The following is a 17,859-nucleotide window of genomic DNA, read 5'->3' on the forward strand; positions in this document are numbered from 1 at the left end:
TTCCATAAAGTTAACTATTGTTTTGTTCAACCACTCAGTTGTGTCCAACTCTTTGCGACTGCATGGACTGCGGCACACCAGGCTTCTGTGTCCCTCTCCATCTCCTGGAGTTTGCCCAAGTTCATGTTCATTGCATTGGTGATACTGTCCAACTATCTCATCCTCTGACACCCTCTTCTCCTTCTGCCCTCAATTTTTTCCAGCATCAGGGACCTTTCCAATGAGTCATCTATTTGCATTAGATGACCAAAATAATGGAGCTTCAGCTTCAGCATCAGTCCTTCCAGTTAATACTCATGGTTGATCTCCCTTAAGATTGACTGATTTGATCTCCTTTCTGTCAAAGGCACTTTCAGGAGTTTTCTCCAGCACCACAGTTCCAAGGCATCAATTCTTTGGCCTTCTGCCTTCTTTATGGTCCAGCTCTCACAAAACACGACCAACGGCAAGGCCATAGCCTTGACTATATGGACCTTTGTTGGCAGAGTAATGTCTCTGCTTTTCAACACAGTCTAGGTTTATCATCGATTTTCTGCCAAGAAGCAATCGTCTTCTGATTTCATGGCTGCAGTCACCATCAGCAGTGATTCTGCAGCCCGAGAGGAGGAAATCTGTCACTACTTCCACCTTTTCCCCTTCTATTTGCCATGAAGTAATGGGGCTGGATGCCTTGATCTTAGTTTTTCTAACATTTAGTCTTAAGCCGGCTCTTTCACTCTCCTCCTTCACCCTGGTCAAGAAGCCCTTTAGTTCCTCTTCACTTTCTGTCATTAGAGTGGTATTATCTGCATATCTGAGGTTGTTGATGTTTCTCCCACTTGTCTTGATTCCATCTTGTAACTCATCCAGCCCAGCATTTCGCATGAGGTGCTCAGTGTATAGGTTAAACAAACAGGCTGACAGCAGACAGCCTTGTCACACTCTTTTCTCGATCTTGAACCAATCAGTTGTTCCATACAGGGTTCTAACTGTTGCTTCTTGGCTCACATACAGGTTTCTTAGGTCTGGTATTCCCGTATCTCTAAGAGCTTTCCACAGTTTGTCATGATCCACACAAAAGTTTTAGTGTAGTCACTGAAACACAGATAGATGTTTTTCTGAAATTCCCTTGCTTTCTCTATAATCCAGCGAATGTTGGCAATTTGATCTCCAGTTCCTCTTCCTTTTCTAAATCCAGCTTGGACAGCTAGAAGTTCTTGGTTGCTACGTGGAGGACACAACTAGCGGTCTATGTAGCCACAAAAAGCAAAGGCTAAGTCCCTCTTCTCTGCAACCTAGAGAGCACAACACAGATTGATCCGTCCCACACGTCTTCTCAGGGTGACGCCCTAGCCCAGCCTCAGGACTCCAAAGCCTTTCTCCCTTCGGTATTCCAGCCCACAGGCTCCTTACGTCCCGCCCATGCTGCGCAGGCGCAGACACCACAGAGCGCCCACTTGACGCACATGCGCACTCCGGTTCGCTGTTAGACCAAAAATGGCTGCAGCAATGCGCGTGGCGGTGGCCGGAGCCAGGCTCAGTGTGGTAGTGAGAAGTCTCCGAGTCGCGGGGCGCAGTTTGTGCACCCAGCCCGTATCGGTTAACGAACGCATCGAGAACAAGCGGCAAGCTGCACTGCTGGGAGGAGGGCAGCGTCGCATTGACGCGCAGCATAAGCGAGTGAGTCTTAAGGGAGTCCAGGCCAGCCAGCCCGCCCCCAGCGGTCGCAACCTATCACAGCGAGCGCGGCTTGCTGCGTAAGAGGCCTCCCAGCCAATCGACGCGATGTCTTGAGGGGCGGGGCGGGGCCGAGGATGTTCACCTTGTGAACCTGATGCCTTTCACTGGGCAGGTAAAACCAGGACAAGCACCATTGTGCTTTGTCACTGTCTACTTTCTCTTTGGAATTTTAGACGAGCCTGGCTGGGCTCCAGCGGCTCACTAGTTAACTTTGGACAAGTTACTTATTCCCCCGGAGTCAGTTTATTCTTAACAGAAAATGGCAATAATTCTTCCCTCATAATCTTAGTGGAATAAGATAATGAAACAACGATAGGCACGGAAAAAAGAAAAATCTTGCTCTTCTCATGCCCGGTTTAAAAGTGGTAGGAGCTTCTTGCCCCATCATGGAAGCAGGAAAATCAAGACATTTGGCAGGGGAAGTTACATGGGCAAACTTTCCTTCACCTGGGTAGGCGTGTGGTTTGTGTAGGGAACTTGTGGAAACTCTCCCCCCAGTGCCAGCTGAACCTCTTATGGGTCTCAGAGTACATCGACCTGCTTGCTGGGTAGGAAAGGCCCCCTAGGAAGCAGGTGTTTGTTTTTTTTTTTCCCCCTGGGGTTGCTCAGGTCAGTCTGGGTGTTTGGTTGACGTGAACAGCTCAAGCACTGCCACCCACTGCCGGGGTTGCTTCTGTGGATCATTTTAGTAGCAGGAAAAAAAAAAAAATTGAGGCCCAGATCAGTGACCTGAGCCTTGAAACGAGGCTCGCCCAGTGGGTCCTGGACACGTGTGAGTCTGGATTGGTGTGCTGGAAGAGTTAAATAACCAACTTGGAAGGCACAAAAGTGAAATTCTTAGAGATGAAGGAGACTGAGGCATAAACTCACAAGCAGGGGGGAGGTGGAGTCTTCAGTGAGGAGATTTGCACCAGCCCTTTATTAACCTTAAATTGAATGTTGATTTAGATGTTGTAAATACCCATTTGTTAAGGGCCTGAAGGTGACAGTTCCTTTCTGTGAGATGTAAATTTGGTTGATAGTGTGTGGTGCCAGGAGTGCCCCCCTACCCCGGGTGGCTGTGTTTGTGAGGGAACTTCAGATCGTCCTCTGCAGAGGCCTGTCGGTGCTCTGTGCACTCTTTCTGTTGGGGTCTATGGCTCAGCCCCTCCCTGGATCATCACCCCAACCATTTCCAAGTGATCCTACTGGCTTTAGATGTAACCCCCAGAAACTGTTTTTCTTTTGCCAAAGCTGACTTAGTCAGGAGGCTGACTTAGTTTAAACCTCTCACTCCACCCCCTTTTACACAATTTTTGGACTACTTCCATAGGGTAGATTTCCAGAAGTGGAATTACTAGGTCAAAAGATCTGAATATTTTTCAGCACTGATATATATTGCCCAATTGCTTTCCTGAAAACTTATTTTACACAATAGTGTGGAGGATTGCCTTTTTGTGTTAACATGCAATGCTAGCTTTGGTCTCTTTCTTAAGGGGAAAATATAGCTAGTTAGAGGTGTTTTTTTGTTTTGTTTTCTTTTTTTAACAGGGGTGGTGGGATTCCCTATAGGAAGTCTGTGAACCTGGGAGTGTAGCCGCAGATGCTTTGCAAAGCCTGCTTTCGTTTTCTACCTCCTGCTTCTGCATTCTTCTTTTTATTGACCCTTGGGTGTCCAGTAAATGTTTGTGGAACTAGTTATCTTTTTCCAGGGTCAGGCTCTCCTTAACCCCCCATTTGTCCTCTCCACCTTTTCCTCCTACTCTTTGTTTTCACAGTTAGTGGCTCCTGGAGCAGCTGGTTTGCCCTGATTGCCTTACTGGCTGAATTCTACTGATAACACCTGTCTCTTTGGCAGATTGGTGGACTAGAGAGAGGGCTTTCATGTGGAGTGAAGGCAAACCCAGTCCTCCTGGCCCTCCCGTGAACACTCCTTGCCTACTGACTTTGTGTGTCATGACATTGCTGAGTGATTTTTGTTGCATTTTAGGGAAAGCTGACGGCCAGAGAGCGGATCAGTCTCCTGCTAGACCCTGGGAGTTTTGTTGAGAGTGACATGTTTGTGGAACACCGATGTGCAGATTTTGGAATGGCTGCTGATAAGAATAAGGTATCTGTTCACAATGGTGCAGGCCTCCAAGTTGCGCTTACCAGCTGTGGCCCTGCTGGTCTACTACTAGATAATGAAGTCCTGTTGGGACTCAGGATGCATTGAAAAATTTCAAGTATCAGGTTCTGGAATTGCAGAAGTGCCTCTTGAGAAGCACTGTTGGGGCCTCCAGGTTCCCCACTCCCCTTTGTCTGCAACTGAAGGAATGTGGGTGCACTGCTCATGCTTTGTGCAAGGTGACTGGCCCAGCTCCCAGGGCTCGTGTGGTTTCCCAGTTCTTGAAGTTGTAGAATGACAAACTTAGAGGGAAAGTTGAAAATGTCTTTTGATTGGGTTCTGTTCTGCCTAGGTACCAGGGACCCCTAAAGGCTAACCAGTCACTTCTTTGACATACTTTAAGTTTATGCTTTGGACTTTTGGAGGTCAGAGTCACCGACACTTATTCTTTCAACTGGGTGTTCTCCAAGATGCACAGAGTTTTTTGGACTCACTGGGTCCATTTTCTAAAGGTCCATGATCAAAGATTTGTAACCTTGGCAATAAACTAGCCAGCTCCATTTGATTCATTAGGAACCATACAGTGACTGTCAGAATTCCAAGCAAAATGCTAGGTTTGCCTTCTTAAGGTTTGGGGGTTGGTATGTGGCTTTGCAGAAATTGCCATGTTTTTTTGTATGTCCTCTTCTTTCCTCTGAGCCCTCAGTAGTGACAGCCCTAGGGGAGTCTCCTGATTATTCTACTTCTAGGAAGGATACAGTGCTTTTCATTTCTGGTGATGAAGCAGTAGCACAGTGCTTGCTGTTGCAGAACTGAGGCAGGGAGGAGGGAATTCCTTTATGTTCTGTATTTATACTGAATTTTAAGGGATTTGGGGTGGAGTCTTTTTTTAGGGTGGGATCTTTCATTGGGGCATAATTGCTAGATTCATGAGAGAAGTATTTGGATTTTTTAACCTTTATTTTTCTGTTTTTCTGGTAGTTTCCTGGAGACAGTGTGGTCACTGGACGAGGACGAATCAATGGAAGACTGGTTTATGTCTTCAGTCAGGTATTTTCTACTCTAATTGGCTGAGCTTTCCTTGAGGGCAGAGCCAGGAGCAAAATGTTCCTTTTCTTTGAAAAGAAAACAGTTCTTGGGAAAGAATGCTTTCCTATAGTTGGGGCTTGTGAGGGAATTATTATTATTATTTTTTTTTAGTACATATGTCCAGAGTATTGTACTCTGTGTTTTTTTTTCTTAGGGAGAAAGAGTCCTTAGTCTGTTTGAGGGAGGATCATAGAGCAGTAGTCTTGTAAGCGGTCTTGGGAGACAGGAGTTTATCCAAGTGAGTGAGATTCTCCTTGGCAGATTGGTTGTGAGCTGGGACGGCTGCCGTGGTCTGGGCAGTGGATGCATTTGGGCAGAGGGGAGTTGACTCTCAGAACCACAGGTCCTTTTGGCTTTCATGAATGTGTTCAAGCAAGTTTTGTTAGGCTGTATCAAGACAGATAGAGTTTCTTCACATGGAGACCGTAGGAGAATGTGGTAGACAGAACAGTGACACAAAATTCTAATCCCTGAAACCCGTGAATATGTAATTCTACCTGGCAAAATAGAATTAAGCTTGCAGATGGAATAAATGTTACTAATCAGTTGACTTTAAATAGAACAGCTTGGGTTATTTAGGTGGGCCCAGTGTAAGCACAAGGGTCCTTAGAAGTGGAAGAGAGAGGCAGAAGGGGAGGTTGGAGTAAGGCTATGTGAGAAGGACTCTGCCTGCCGTTGCTGTCTCAGAAGAGGGAGGGCAGGGGTTGTGAGCCGAGGAAAGCAAATAGATGGTCTCTAGAAGTTGGAAAAGATAAGACAAGAGAGTCTCCCCTGGAGCCTCCAGAAAGGAGCATGGCCCTGCTAACCATGATTTTGGGCCAGTGAGACCCATCTAGGACTTCTGAATTACAGAACTGTAAGGTAATGAATATGTATTGTCTCTAGCCATTGAATTTGTGGTAATTTGTTACAACAGCAATGAAAACTAATGCAAAGAGCATGTTGTATACTATTTTTTTGTTTGACTTTTTTTTTCCCCCTCCACTAAGAGATGGGAATATATATATAATTCTAAATATTCAGTTTCTTTTACAGATCTTAAAAGTAGGGAGCTTGTTTAGGAACCTGGAATGTTTTCTGAATTTGATAGTAAAATAATTATACTTGATTATTTTAAAATTTAAACCATACTCATTTGCGAATAGGATTACTTTTGAAATATTTTAAAACTTTTTTATAAATGAGTCTACCAAATGCCTGGCTATAAGAATCATATCTTTTTTTTGTCATTTAGGAGACCTAGGCAAAAAATTGTACAGAAGGAACCATTAGTAAGATAGTTGGAACAAAGAAGGTTATTGTGCTTTTTGGGCACAATGTTCTCTGAACTTTAAGCAGATGCAAACATTCATTGAATTGATACTTTGAGCGTCTCTTCTGCGCCTGTTTGGTGGGAGTGTGGTGGAGGTGGAGAAGATGAGACAGTTCTTGTCCTGAAGAAGCTAATCATTTTGTTGATGGAATGGGGCAGAACAGGAATGGCTACATCTACAGTGAGGTTCTGGGCTAGCTCTCAGGACGTGGAAAGATCATATTTGAATCCAGGAAAGCTTTAGGGAAAATGGGGCATGTGAAATAGGCCGTGAAGGATACTGAGGGGAAGAATGATGAGCCAACTTTCTTGTAGTGATCCCCTAAATGTTCGTGTCTGCAGGCCTTTTTTCTAGGAGGAGCGTTCATTTTTCCAGAGAAGCAATCGCAGTCTTTTGTGCGATAATTGGCTGTAGATGTGTTCCTGGGGGAGGGAGGTCAACATTGGCTCATCATTCACTGTACAGACTGGAAATCTCACCTGTTTTCAGGCTCGTCTTTGCTGCCTGTAGTGGCGGGGGTTGTGACAACAGCCCTCTGGTTAGGTTTCTTTAGGGAGTAAATGTCCTTTCTCCTCTCCAGGTAAAGAAGAGGCCCTGTGGGGTCTAACTGCTCTCAACCCAGACTTCCTGTTAGCCCACTTCCCACCACACTTTCTGTGGTTCCTGGGCTGTCCCCTCCTGAGGTTACTCCCCACACAGGTGTGGAGGCTTCCATTTGCTCCAAGTTAGATGTTCTTGTGTGTTCACTCATTTGTTCACTCTCTCGTCTGCTGCTGTTTGCTCTTCCTTTTTTGTCCTCATGGGCTGAATCTGTTATGAATTCTCCACTATCTTTTTGAGGGGGTTTTAGGAAGGAGGTCATTCCTACAGAAAGCTTTTTATATCAGAAGGTAATGAAAATCTAGAGGCAAGAAGAAACAGTGAGGACTGCCATTCACTTCTTTCACCTCTTTTGTCAAAACAGCAAATATATCCTAGTAATAGAAATGCCTGTTTGACCTCCATAGAATCTGATTTTGGAGGTTAATTCTATATGAAAACTTTTCCTTTCCGCAGAGCAACGAATCTTTTTTGTAGGTCTAGTTTTTTAGGAGAGCTAGGTCTTTTGCTCTTCACATTCCATGAACCCCTTTTAAGCTATTTTATTCACTACTTATTCTGTGGGATAATTTAGAAGTCAGACTTTTCCCCCAGTCTTTTAAACTTTTGAAAATGCTTTAAAAACTTCAAAGTCTGTGAATTTTTCATTTCCTCCTCCTAGTGGGTCTTCATTTCTGCCTACATTACATATTTTTTTATTTAGTTGTTTTCTTTTTAGGATTTTACAGTTTTTGGAGGTAGCCTGTCCGGAGCACATGCCCAAAAGATCTGCAAGGTAAGTATGTAATGTTGCAAAACAAACTCAGTACTTTCATCAGTTACATGGGGTGGGTCAGAGGTGTGCAGAATGTGGTGCTGACCTGAAGGTTCCTTCAGTCCAGGGCAGGAATTCTTAACATTTTCTGTAACATGGATCTCTTTGGCAGTCTTGTGAAGCCTGGACCCACATTTTTACACATGCATAAAATAAAATATGTAGGATTAGAAGGGATTAAAAATATTAAAAATCACATGTAATATATATGCTTCCTTATTTAATGTGTTGAATAACAAGATGTAGCAATGGATAAACTCTCGTTTCAAAGTAGGTATGAATGAAAACAGTATTTTGAGATTATCTGCAGGAACTTTAATGGGACATAAAAATCTGTGACTTCTATTTATGATAAAATCACAGATATTTCTAATACTTATGTGGTTAATAAAGATGTAAGATTTTCCCATCCAAGGTCACAGACTCCTTGCTCTAAGGGTCCAGGTTCATAAGCCACTTTGGGTTCTTGGGACCCCAGGTAAAGAACCCGTGGTCTAGGTGGAGAGTTCAGTTGCTAAAAGAACAGTTCAGGGATTACATGATGGTATTTAAAAACCTCTGCTAGAGATTAGATGCTCTGGAAGTGAGTAATAGTGTAGATCACATTTGGAGAGTTTTGGAATTAAAGGTGCTATGCTTAGTCGCTCAGTTGTGTCCGACTCTTTGCGACCCCATGGACTGTAGTCCGCCAGCCTCCTCTGTCCATGGGATTCTCCAGGCAGGAATACTGGAGTGGGTGGCCATGTCCTCCTCCAGGGGATCTTCCCCACCCAGGTATCAAACCCAAGTCGCCCACATGGTAGGCAGATTCTTGACTGTCTTAGCCACTAGGGAAGCCCAAAGGGAACTATGGCCCGTACGGGAATTGAACCCGCAACCTTGGTGTTACTAGCGCCACACTTTAACCAGCTGATCTAAAGGTAGACATTACTTAATAGCTGGGTGGGTTTCCCTGTGTAACAGAACACCTGGCTTCTCGATGTGGTCCTGTCATGTGTTATTCCTGAGACCTTGGGCCAACCACTTCCCTTTTAAACCTTCCTAATTTTTGTTTTCTTACTGCCTCTGTTATGATGATTAAATGAGATAATGGAAGTGAAAGTACTTTGTGAATTCTCTAGCACTGTTAAAAATGCTGCTCGTGAGGCTGTCAACTACTGACCTGTGAGAAAAATCTGTCTTGTTGGAAGTAGAAGGCCTGAACCTGGGCTCTGCTTAATAGATGGGTCCACATTTACTTTCACAAAATACTGCTTTGGGGGACTTCTCTGGTGGTCCAGTGGCTAAGACTCCACGCTCTTGATGCAGGAGGCCTAGGATTGATCCCTAGTTTGGGAACTAGATCCCATATGCCACAACTAAGACCCAGTGCAGCCAAATAAATACATAAACACTAAAAGAAAAATATTGCTTAGCCATTCTGTCTTCTATCAGTTATTTCGAAGGAGTAATTGGGAACAAAACTGACTGTTGAAAAAATTATATTACAGCCTGGGCCTCTGGCTCTGGAAATTGCCATGAATAGTCTTAGCCTCTGCTAATGGGAAGTTCTTTGACTCTGGGCTGCTTGGGGGTCTTTAATCAGCCCTTTAAACATCTGATTCTGTCTTCCATGAAGGTACCCAGTCACCATGGGGAATGAAGCCAGTGTTACCAACTCCTGTTTTGAAAAGTACACTCAAAACATTTTCTAGAAAACCACTGTGGTGCTTTGTAAATATGGTTTTTCATAGCAAGATCAGTTGTCTCACAAAAGATTTCTCTGCTGTCTCAGATCATGGACCAAGCCCTCACAGTGGGGGCTCCAGTGATTGGACTGAATGACTCTGGGGGTGCACGGATTCAAGAGGGAGTAGAGTCTTTGGCTGGCTACGCAGACATCTTTCTGGTGAGAAACTGTTCAAAGAGAATCAAAGAGTACAGGGCTGAGTTCTCTAAGCTGTATGCTGGTTGGAGCTTCCCTATCTCACCTTGTGTCCTGTGTCACTGGGGGTGGATGAAAAGTGAGAGAGATGGGAGTTCCCTAGAGGCCTAATGGTTAGGGCTCTGCCATTGCCCAGGTTTAATCCCTGGTTGAGATCTCGAAAGCAAAGTGCTGCAACAAGGGGAAGAAAAACAAGAGATGTGCAGTGGGGAGGATTTTCTTCCTTTTTTACTTGTAGAGGCCTCATACTTACTGGGGAAAAACAAAATTAAAGATCATTCAGAAGCGAAAGTCACTTAAATATTTTTTTTCAAAAGCAAGGAGGAAGGAATTTAAAAGGTTAAAATGAACTGACTTGCTGGAATTAGGAATTTTCTTATAATTTTTTTAACTTTATTTTATATTGGAGTATAGTTGATTAACAGTGCTATTTTAGCTTCAGATGTACAGTGTAGTGATTCAGTTATATGTATACATGTATCTATAGGATTGGAAATTTTAAAAAAGCAGTGCTTTTTCTTTTTTGGTTAAGACATTACAAGATCATTACACAGTACAAAGTTCAAGCTGTAGAGCAAAGAAGAAAGAAATCTCCCCTCCCCCAGACCTCACCATTCAGGAACAGTTGGTGAACATCATTTCAGATGTCTTTCTGCTTTGTTACAGACTGAAATTAAAGAGAAAGAAATAAAAAGAAACACAAAAATAAATTAAATGTGTCATTTGCAGTGGGAAGTGTATTGTGAGAGTATAGGAAGGGAGGCTGGGGTGAGGGAGAGATCCTGCCAAATGGAAACTTAAGAGAAGGGACAGGTCAGCATTTCCAGGGAAGGGAGGAGAGATAGGATGGAGACAGGCAGACATTGTTTCTAATCAGGCCAGCTGTTCTTGTTGTCCTCTGGCCTGCAGGCTTATGAGGGTTTTTATTCCTGTCCACTGCCCTCTGTGATCAGACAGAAAAATGTGTGTTTACTTTGTGTTTGATACTTGGTTAGCTGTGGGAGCACTTGGGTGCGTTGAGAAGCCACTTTGTAGATCTTAAACCTACTTTTTAATCTTTAAATTTGAGCTCTTAGGGATAGCCCACTAGGGAGTAAAGGAATTCCTGTATATCATTTACCCTCATTCACCAGTTTACATTTTGCCTGTTTGCTCTTATCATTTTCTCTCTCTATATGCATATTTGCCTGTTATATTTTTCTGAAATATTTGAGAATAGATTGGAGATTGTGCACCCTTTATCTCCTAAATCCTTCATTGTTTTCTAGGAACAAGGACATTCTTGTATAAACAGAGTAGCATAGTTAGGAAACTGAATATTGACTCATCGATGTTATTCATGGTTTTTATTCATATTCCATCAAATGATCCTAATAAAGACTTTAAGTTACTCCCCACTCCTGGGCACCCCCCCCTCCCCCCCCCAGTCTAGGATTAGGTACTGCCTTTAGTTGTCCTATCTCTTTAATCTCCTTTAATCTGGAACATTTCCTCAGATTTTCTGTCTTCCATGACTTCTGATAGTTTTAAATACAGCTTTATTGAGATATAATTTACAAGTCATAAAATTCATCCATTGCATACAATTCAACAATTTTTAAAATAGAGTTATGCAACCATTACCACAATCTACAGTTTAGAATCTTTCCTTCCAAAAAGATCCTTTTTCATCTGACTCTTTTCACTTAGCATAATGTTTTTGAAGTTCATTCATATTGTACTGTTTATCAGTGGTTTGTGTTTATTGCTGAATAATATTATATAGATATACCACATTTTGTTTATCTAACTGATGGACATTTGGATTTCTACTTTGACTATTATAAATAATGCTGCAATGTACATTTGGATATTACTCATTGTGTGGATATATGTTTTCATAACCCTTGAATATATTCCTAAGAGTAGAATTATTGCATCAAATTGTTGAACCCAAGTTTGTGTGCCAGATGCACAGTGAGGCCAAACAAAACTAAAATGTTGGCGTTTGGAGTGGAGAAAGGTTTATTGTAGGGCCAAGGAAAGACCTGAACTTCCTCAGTGGGTTTCAGGGAGGAGTTTTTGGGAAGGTAAGGGAGAGTAGCAGTGTGTGTGACCTTCCTCTGTCTGGCTGATGGTGAGATAACATGGTGGTGTTCCAGGAATCTCACTCATCAGCATTCTGGTTCCAGCTAGGCTGGGGTCCAGTGCTTGAGCTTAGCCTCGTTACCATCCCCCACCTTGGTGGTAGAGGGCCTTAGTTTCTGCAGAACTCAGAGAGATGTATCAAATTGTTAGGCACATCCCCTGAGGAGGAACAGGCCCAGGCCCCATTCACTCCCTTAACTAGTTACTGTTTGAATCTGCCCTTTGGAACTCAGGGAAGGTCTGGGAGGCTGAACCATTTTTCCTACAAACAAGAATTGGGGGATACAGGAAGATTTTTGTACTTGGGAAGGTCTTATAAGATCCTACTTGACTTCATTGTGATAAGTTTATGTGTAACTTTATAAGAAACTACCAGATTTTTTTTCCAAGTGGCTGTAATTGAGGGTTTCAGGTTCTTACCATCCTTGTTGACACTTAGCATTGTCATCCTCTTTCATTATAGCCATTTCAGTGATAAGTAGTGGCATCTAAGGTTTTAATCTGTATTTTCCTGCTAACGAATCCTGTTGAGTATTTTTTAATGTACATAGTAGTCATTTGTATATTTTATTTGCTGAAGTGTTTATTCAGATCTTTCGCTCATTTTATAATTGGATCTTGAGTTGTGAGAGTTCTTTATATATTCTGGATACAAGTCCTCTATCAGATACAATTTACAAATATATTTTTCTAGTCTGTAGCTTTTTGTTTCTTAATGGTGCTTTTGAAGTACAAAATTTTAAATTTTAAAGTCCAGTTTATCAGTTTTTTCTGTTGTGAATCATGCTTTATTTGTCATATGTAAGAACCCTGCCCAATATGTCGTGAAGTCATGAAGATTTTGTCCAGTGTTTTGTTTTTTTAAATGGAGTTTTATAGGTCTTGGCTCTCATATTAGGTCTGTGATCCCTTTTGAGTCAATTTTTTAGTAAGGTGTGAGGTCAGGGTCCAAATTCATCCTTGTCTCACCACCATTTACTGACATGATCATTCTTTCTCTCTTGAATTGTCCTGGCACTTTGGTGGAAAGAAAATCAATTGACGTAAATGTAAGGGTTTCTTTCTGGACTCAGTTCTTTTCCATTGATCTATATGCTTATCTTCCATCAGAAGTACACTCTCTCCTGGAATTCGTGTGTGGCGTTTGTTGGTTCATTTGATGTTTTTCCATGGGTCCCTCAGTCTCTATTATTTTTTTTCTCCCTTTTTCGCTGTTCCTCAGAGTGGATAGTTTCAATTGTCTTGTCTTCAAGTTCTCTCAGGGTCTTCTGCTTGCTAAAATCTGTAAAACCCCTTTAGTTATCTTTTTGCTTCAGTTATTGTACTTTTTAACTCCAGAATTTATGCTTGGTTTCTCTCTATAATTTCTATTTCTTTACTGTCCTTCTCATTTTGTTCACACATTGTTTTCCTGATTCCCTATAGCTCACTGAACATATTTAAGACAGTTAATATAACATCTTTGACTTATAATTCCATTGTCTGGGCTTCCCAGCAGTAGTTTTTGTCAGGGTTTTTTTTTTCCCCTGTAAATAGACTATACTAGGCTGTTTATTTGTGTGTTTGGTAATTTTTTATGTACTAGACATTGAATTATGTTTGGTAATGTTGGAAATCTAATTCTCCCACTTTTTAGATTGCTGATTTTTGCTTATTGGGGGCTGAAAAGTGAAAGTGATAGTTGCTCAGTCGTGTCTGACTCTTTGTGAACCCATGGACTGTAGCCCACCAGGCTCCTCTGTCCATGGGCTTTTCCTGGCAAGAACACTAGAGTAAGTTGCCCTTCACTTCTCCAGGGGATCTTCCTGACCCAGGGATTGAACCTGGGTCTCTTACATTGCAGGCAGATTTTTTACCATCTGAGCCACCAGGGCCTTCCATTTGTGACTTTTCCAACTTATTTTTGCAAAAAAATGTTTTCCATTTTTGTGGCCACTGAAGTTTTAATTTTGTTGCAGGAAGGGGAAACCCCTTCCAGGGCCTGAAAGTGGGCTCTTGTCACTCACTCACTGAGGGACACACATGCTAACAATATAAGAGGTTTTATTGGGAAAGGGGTGCCTGAGTGGAGAGCAGTGGAGCAAGGGAACCCAGGATAACTTCTCTGCCACGTGGTTTGCAGTCTCAGGTTTTATGGTGATGGGATTAGTTTCCGAGTTGTCTTTGGCCGATTGTTCTGTTTCCTGATGGCACATACATTTCTCATCCAAGATGATTGCTAGCAAGAAGGATTCTGGGAGGTGGTAGGACAGCTGGCACCTCCTTTTGACTTTTCCTGAACTCTTCTGGTTGATGGTGGCTTATTAGTTTCATGTTCTTTCCAGGACCTCCTTCATGAAATAACTCACACAAATGGTTACTATGGTGCCTGGCCAGGGTGGGCAGTTTCAGTCAGTGTGCTTCCCCTAACAATTCCATTGTCTCTGCAGTCACCTGATGACTGCTCCTAGGAGATGAGAGTGAGTGAAGTCACTCAGTCGTGTCCAACTCTTTGCGACCGCATGGACTGTAGCCCACCAGGCTCCTCTGTCCATGGCATTTTCCAGGCAAGAATACTGGAGTGGGTTGCCATTTCCTTCTCTAGGAGATCTTCCCAACCCAGGGATTGAACCCCAGTCTCCCGCATTGTAGGTAGACGCTTTACCATCTGAGCCACCAGGGAAGTCTCTTTAAATCACATCTCAGCTGGGAAGTGGCTTTAGCTAGTTGGGGGTAAAACACTGGCTAGCCTCTGTGTTGGCCTCCTAGTGGTCAAAGCCCTTGATCAGTAACCAAACCCACAAATCTGATTTTTGGAGGACAAAGCTCTTGTTACTCACCCTGACACCAGCTAGCCACCCTAGGAACCCAGGCTGCCACAGAGTTGTAGGCTGTGAGAGGGTAGCTGCTGAGATCCGGAACTCTTTGCTGCAATGCTTGTACCTGGACACACCTTGAGCAACAGAATACAGAGAAACTATATGGGACTAAAAATAACTTCATGCATGGGCAGTCAGGACAAATCCTGGACAAAAGATGCAAAGAAACCAGGAAACGCAACTGCTACTTCTAAGGAGCCTGGAGCAGAAGCAGGGTACTGCGCATGCCCTGTGTACAGAACCGAGGGGGTGGGCAAACCACCTAAGCCACCCCTCTGATCTGACATCTGGACACACCCCTACCCTCACCCAATATAATGAACAAGCTCACTACCTGCCCTGCCTCCCAGTTTGGGGAACCAGCAACCAAAGGAAACTTGTTTGTTCTTGCTCATTCCTGCTGAGCGTGGGTTTTCCCTTCCCCCTGCCCACCCCAAGCCTCCCCTGAATTTCTTGTCTGGTCTCTAGTCAATTTCTGCTAATTAAGGAGACCAAGAACTCTGTTGCAAGACTACTATGCTAAATGTGAAAACTGACCGATATTTACCTACCACTTTAGGAAGTCTTTCCTGGAAGCTACAAGTGTTCCCCCAGATTCCAGAATTTCGAATAGTTGCTTCAGACAGTTCCTGCCAACTCTGTAGTTATTTTGGTGGTGGGATGGATTCCTTTTCTGTAATCTTCTTTGATGTCACTCAAATATTATGTCAAACACATATTTTTAAATGAATCTTTCCAATTCCTCTGAACTTTTGGTACTCTATGAGTTTTTTAAGTGGTTACTCTTGTTGAGACTCAGCCTCTCTTCACAGGTGCCAAATAGAAACACGGAGACAGAGTTTTGGGTGAAGTAGAAAAGACTAGCTTTTATTGCTTTGCCAGGCAAAGGGGTGTAGAGTGGGCTAATGCCCTGCAGACCATGTGGCCCACCATGGAAGGGGTAGTGAGGAGTTTTATAGTGTTCAAGGAGCAGGGTGTGATCGGCTCGTGGATTGGTTGGCATCAAGGTGAAGTTTCTAGCAGCATCAACTGGGGGGAAATTAACAAGATGGCTCCAGTCAGGCTCTCTCGCTCCACGCTCTCACACCCTCTCGCCCTATGTTCTGTAAACAGTGACTTTGCGGGGGTTATGTAACAACTGAGATCAATTATAGCAATACGCATGCACGCCACAAGGTACTCGCTTGGCTCCTGGCTACTTTTGTTCTATTATAGAAGCTTCACCTGAAGAGCCCTGGCTCCTGGGGCGGCGTCATAGTTATGTTACGTGAGATAATGCGATGACTCGGTTATGCTGCTACCGTTGCTGTGTCGGCTAGGAGAGAGATGTGTTACGGCTGCTGCCAGTCAGGAGAGAAGAAACACGTCTGCGGTTCCTAAGGCTCCTTGTGTCTCCTTCCAGCCTCTTAGCTTGCCTACCCTGGGCTCAGTGAACAGTGTGAGCAGCAAAACAATTGGCATCACGAACAGGATCAGCAATCCAGTCAACCTTCTGGTTTCACCCAGTCTAGGGTCTGTGTTCCTGTGGTCAGCAGTTTTCATCTGACCTGCCGTTTTCATCTGGAGGGGTCTGCTTCCTGTAAAAACAACTTAGGAATGTGTGTCAGGCGTTTATATCTTTCAGGAAACTGGGAGTTTGGTGATTCTGTGATGTGGCAGAATTATAGTCTAAATTGTTACCACTTCCTTAGCCCAACAGCTATTCTTTGCTTCCTCATCTTCACATTTCCCACTCTTTAACTCTGGAGTCAGCATTTTACTTCAAAAGACAAGGACATGGGGCTTGTACATGGTTTCAGCTCAAAGAGTAATAATATGTAGATTTATCTATTTCAAATTGATCCTGACTTAGTTCTGGTAAAATATAAGAACTTTGTTCCAACAGAGCTCCATTTTTATCCTCCTTTCTTTGTGCTGTTATTGTTATGTCTAACATCAACATGTTACCATTTTTGCTTTATGCACCCTTGTTGTTTTAAAAGTATTAAGAGGGATAACTATGTTTATACAGTATTGTACATTTAACCACTAATTTACCAGTTTTAGTGTTCTTACTTCTTGTGGATTTGAATTACCATCTGTTGGTGTTTTCTTTCACCCTGAAGGACATCCTGAGCTAGTGTGGGCAATGATAAAGCCTTGGTTAAGAATGCCTTAGACTCCCACTGTTCTTATCATGCAGTCAGCAGTGTTTTATTAGTAAACATGCTTCTGTTAATGTTTGGTCCAGTTTCAGAGCCCTGAAATGTTTTTGACAATTTAGTGATATTTTTTAGTTGGTTTTTGTGGAGAGAGTTTTCTGAACTCTTCACTCTGTCATAGCTGGAAGCCTGTTCACCCAGCTTGATATTTTCTGCAGAATATGGACAGCTTTTCTTCATCTTTTTTTTTTTTTTAGTAATTGTGGTAAGATACGCATACTAGAAAACTTACTAAATTTAAACATTCTTAAATGTACAGTTCAGTAGTCTTGAATACGTTCATGATTTTATGTACTTGTCACTGTTGTCCATCTCCATAACTTTATGTCTTGCAAAACTGAAACTCTAAACCCATTAAACAATTACTCTCTGTTATCTCCTTCCCCAGCCCCTGGTAATCACCATTCTACTCTGTCTCTATTATTTTGACTAAATAGCTTATTTAAGGAAAATTGTATATTGGTTTTTTGTGACTGGATGAATAATATTCCACTGTATACACATACATTTTGTTTATCCGTTCATCTGTTGATGGGCATTTGGGTTGATCTCACATTTTAGCTATTGTGAGTAATACTGCTATGAATATGGGTGTAAAATTATCTCCTTGAGACGCTGTTTTGCATTCTATACAGTATATCCCCAGAAGCAGATGTTGTGGGTTGGAAAAGAATTTCCTGACATGAGGCAGACTGAGAGGAGGATTGAGTTTTTTAGAGTGGGAGATGCTGTTATAACAGCAGCTGGCTCAAGCGAGAGCCCACGCTTTTTGTAGCCTCACAACAAAGAAAATTCCTGCTGGAAGGGTGGCATTAGGTGATTTGTGAGGATGCTATAAGGTGGTGAACAAGGTGGATATTTTTATCTAATATGCTGTCAGAGAACAGGCCAGTTTAGATCAGAGGGGCTCTCGGCAACCGTTGTTATGGGGCTCAGTCAGTTCCGGAGATGACCTTGGTTGTGGGGCTCCACATCTGTGGCCTTGGTATAAGGCCTTGCACCTGTGACCTTGGTACAGGGCTCCACAATATACTTTCTGGATTGTGTGATAATTCTATTTAAAAGTTTTTGAGGAACCACCATGCTATTTTTCGCAGCAGCTATACCATTTTACATTCCCACCAGCAG

General features: G+C 42.8%; 1 protein-coding gene across 2 annotated transcripts in view; it reads left to right on the top strand.

Moving 5' to 3' along the window:
• The first annotated feature begins 1,438 nt into the window (after positions 1-1,438).
• PCCB (propionyl-CoA carboxylase subunit beta) overlaps positions 1,439-17,859 on the top strand; it is a 96,799-nt gene continuing 80,378 nt past the window's right edge. Inside the window, exons 1-5 of one of the 2 annotated variants that reach the window (XM_061167653.1) lie at positions 1,439-1,659; positions 3,689-3,808; positions 4,787-4,855; positions 7,526-7,582; positions 9,396-9,509. In XM_061167653.1, the coding sequence (XP_061023636.1) occupies positions 1,477-1,659; positions 3,689-3,808; positions 4,787-4,855; positions 7,526-7,582; positions 9,396-9,509 (543 nt within the window). In that variant the 5' untranslated portion in view covers positions 1,439-1,476. The remainder of the gene's footprint in view (positions 1,660-3,688; positions 3,809-4,786; positions 4,856-7,525; positions 7,583-9,395; positions 9,510-17,859) is intronic. The other variant, XM_061167654.1, reaches the window with a different exon arrangement.

The sequence above is a fragment of the Dama dama genome, chromosome 19, assembly GCF_033118175.1.
Source record: "Dama dama isolate Ldn47 chromosome 19, ASM3311817v1, whole genome shotgun sequence".
In the NCBI taxonomy this organism is placed as follows: domain Eukaryota; kingdom Metazoa; phylum Chordata; class Mammalia; order Artiodactyla; family Cervidae; genus Dama; species Dama dama.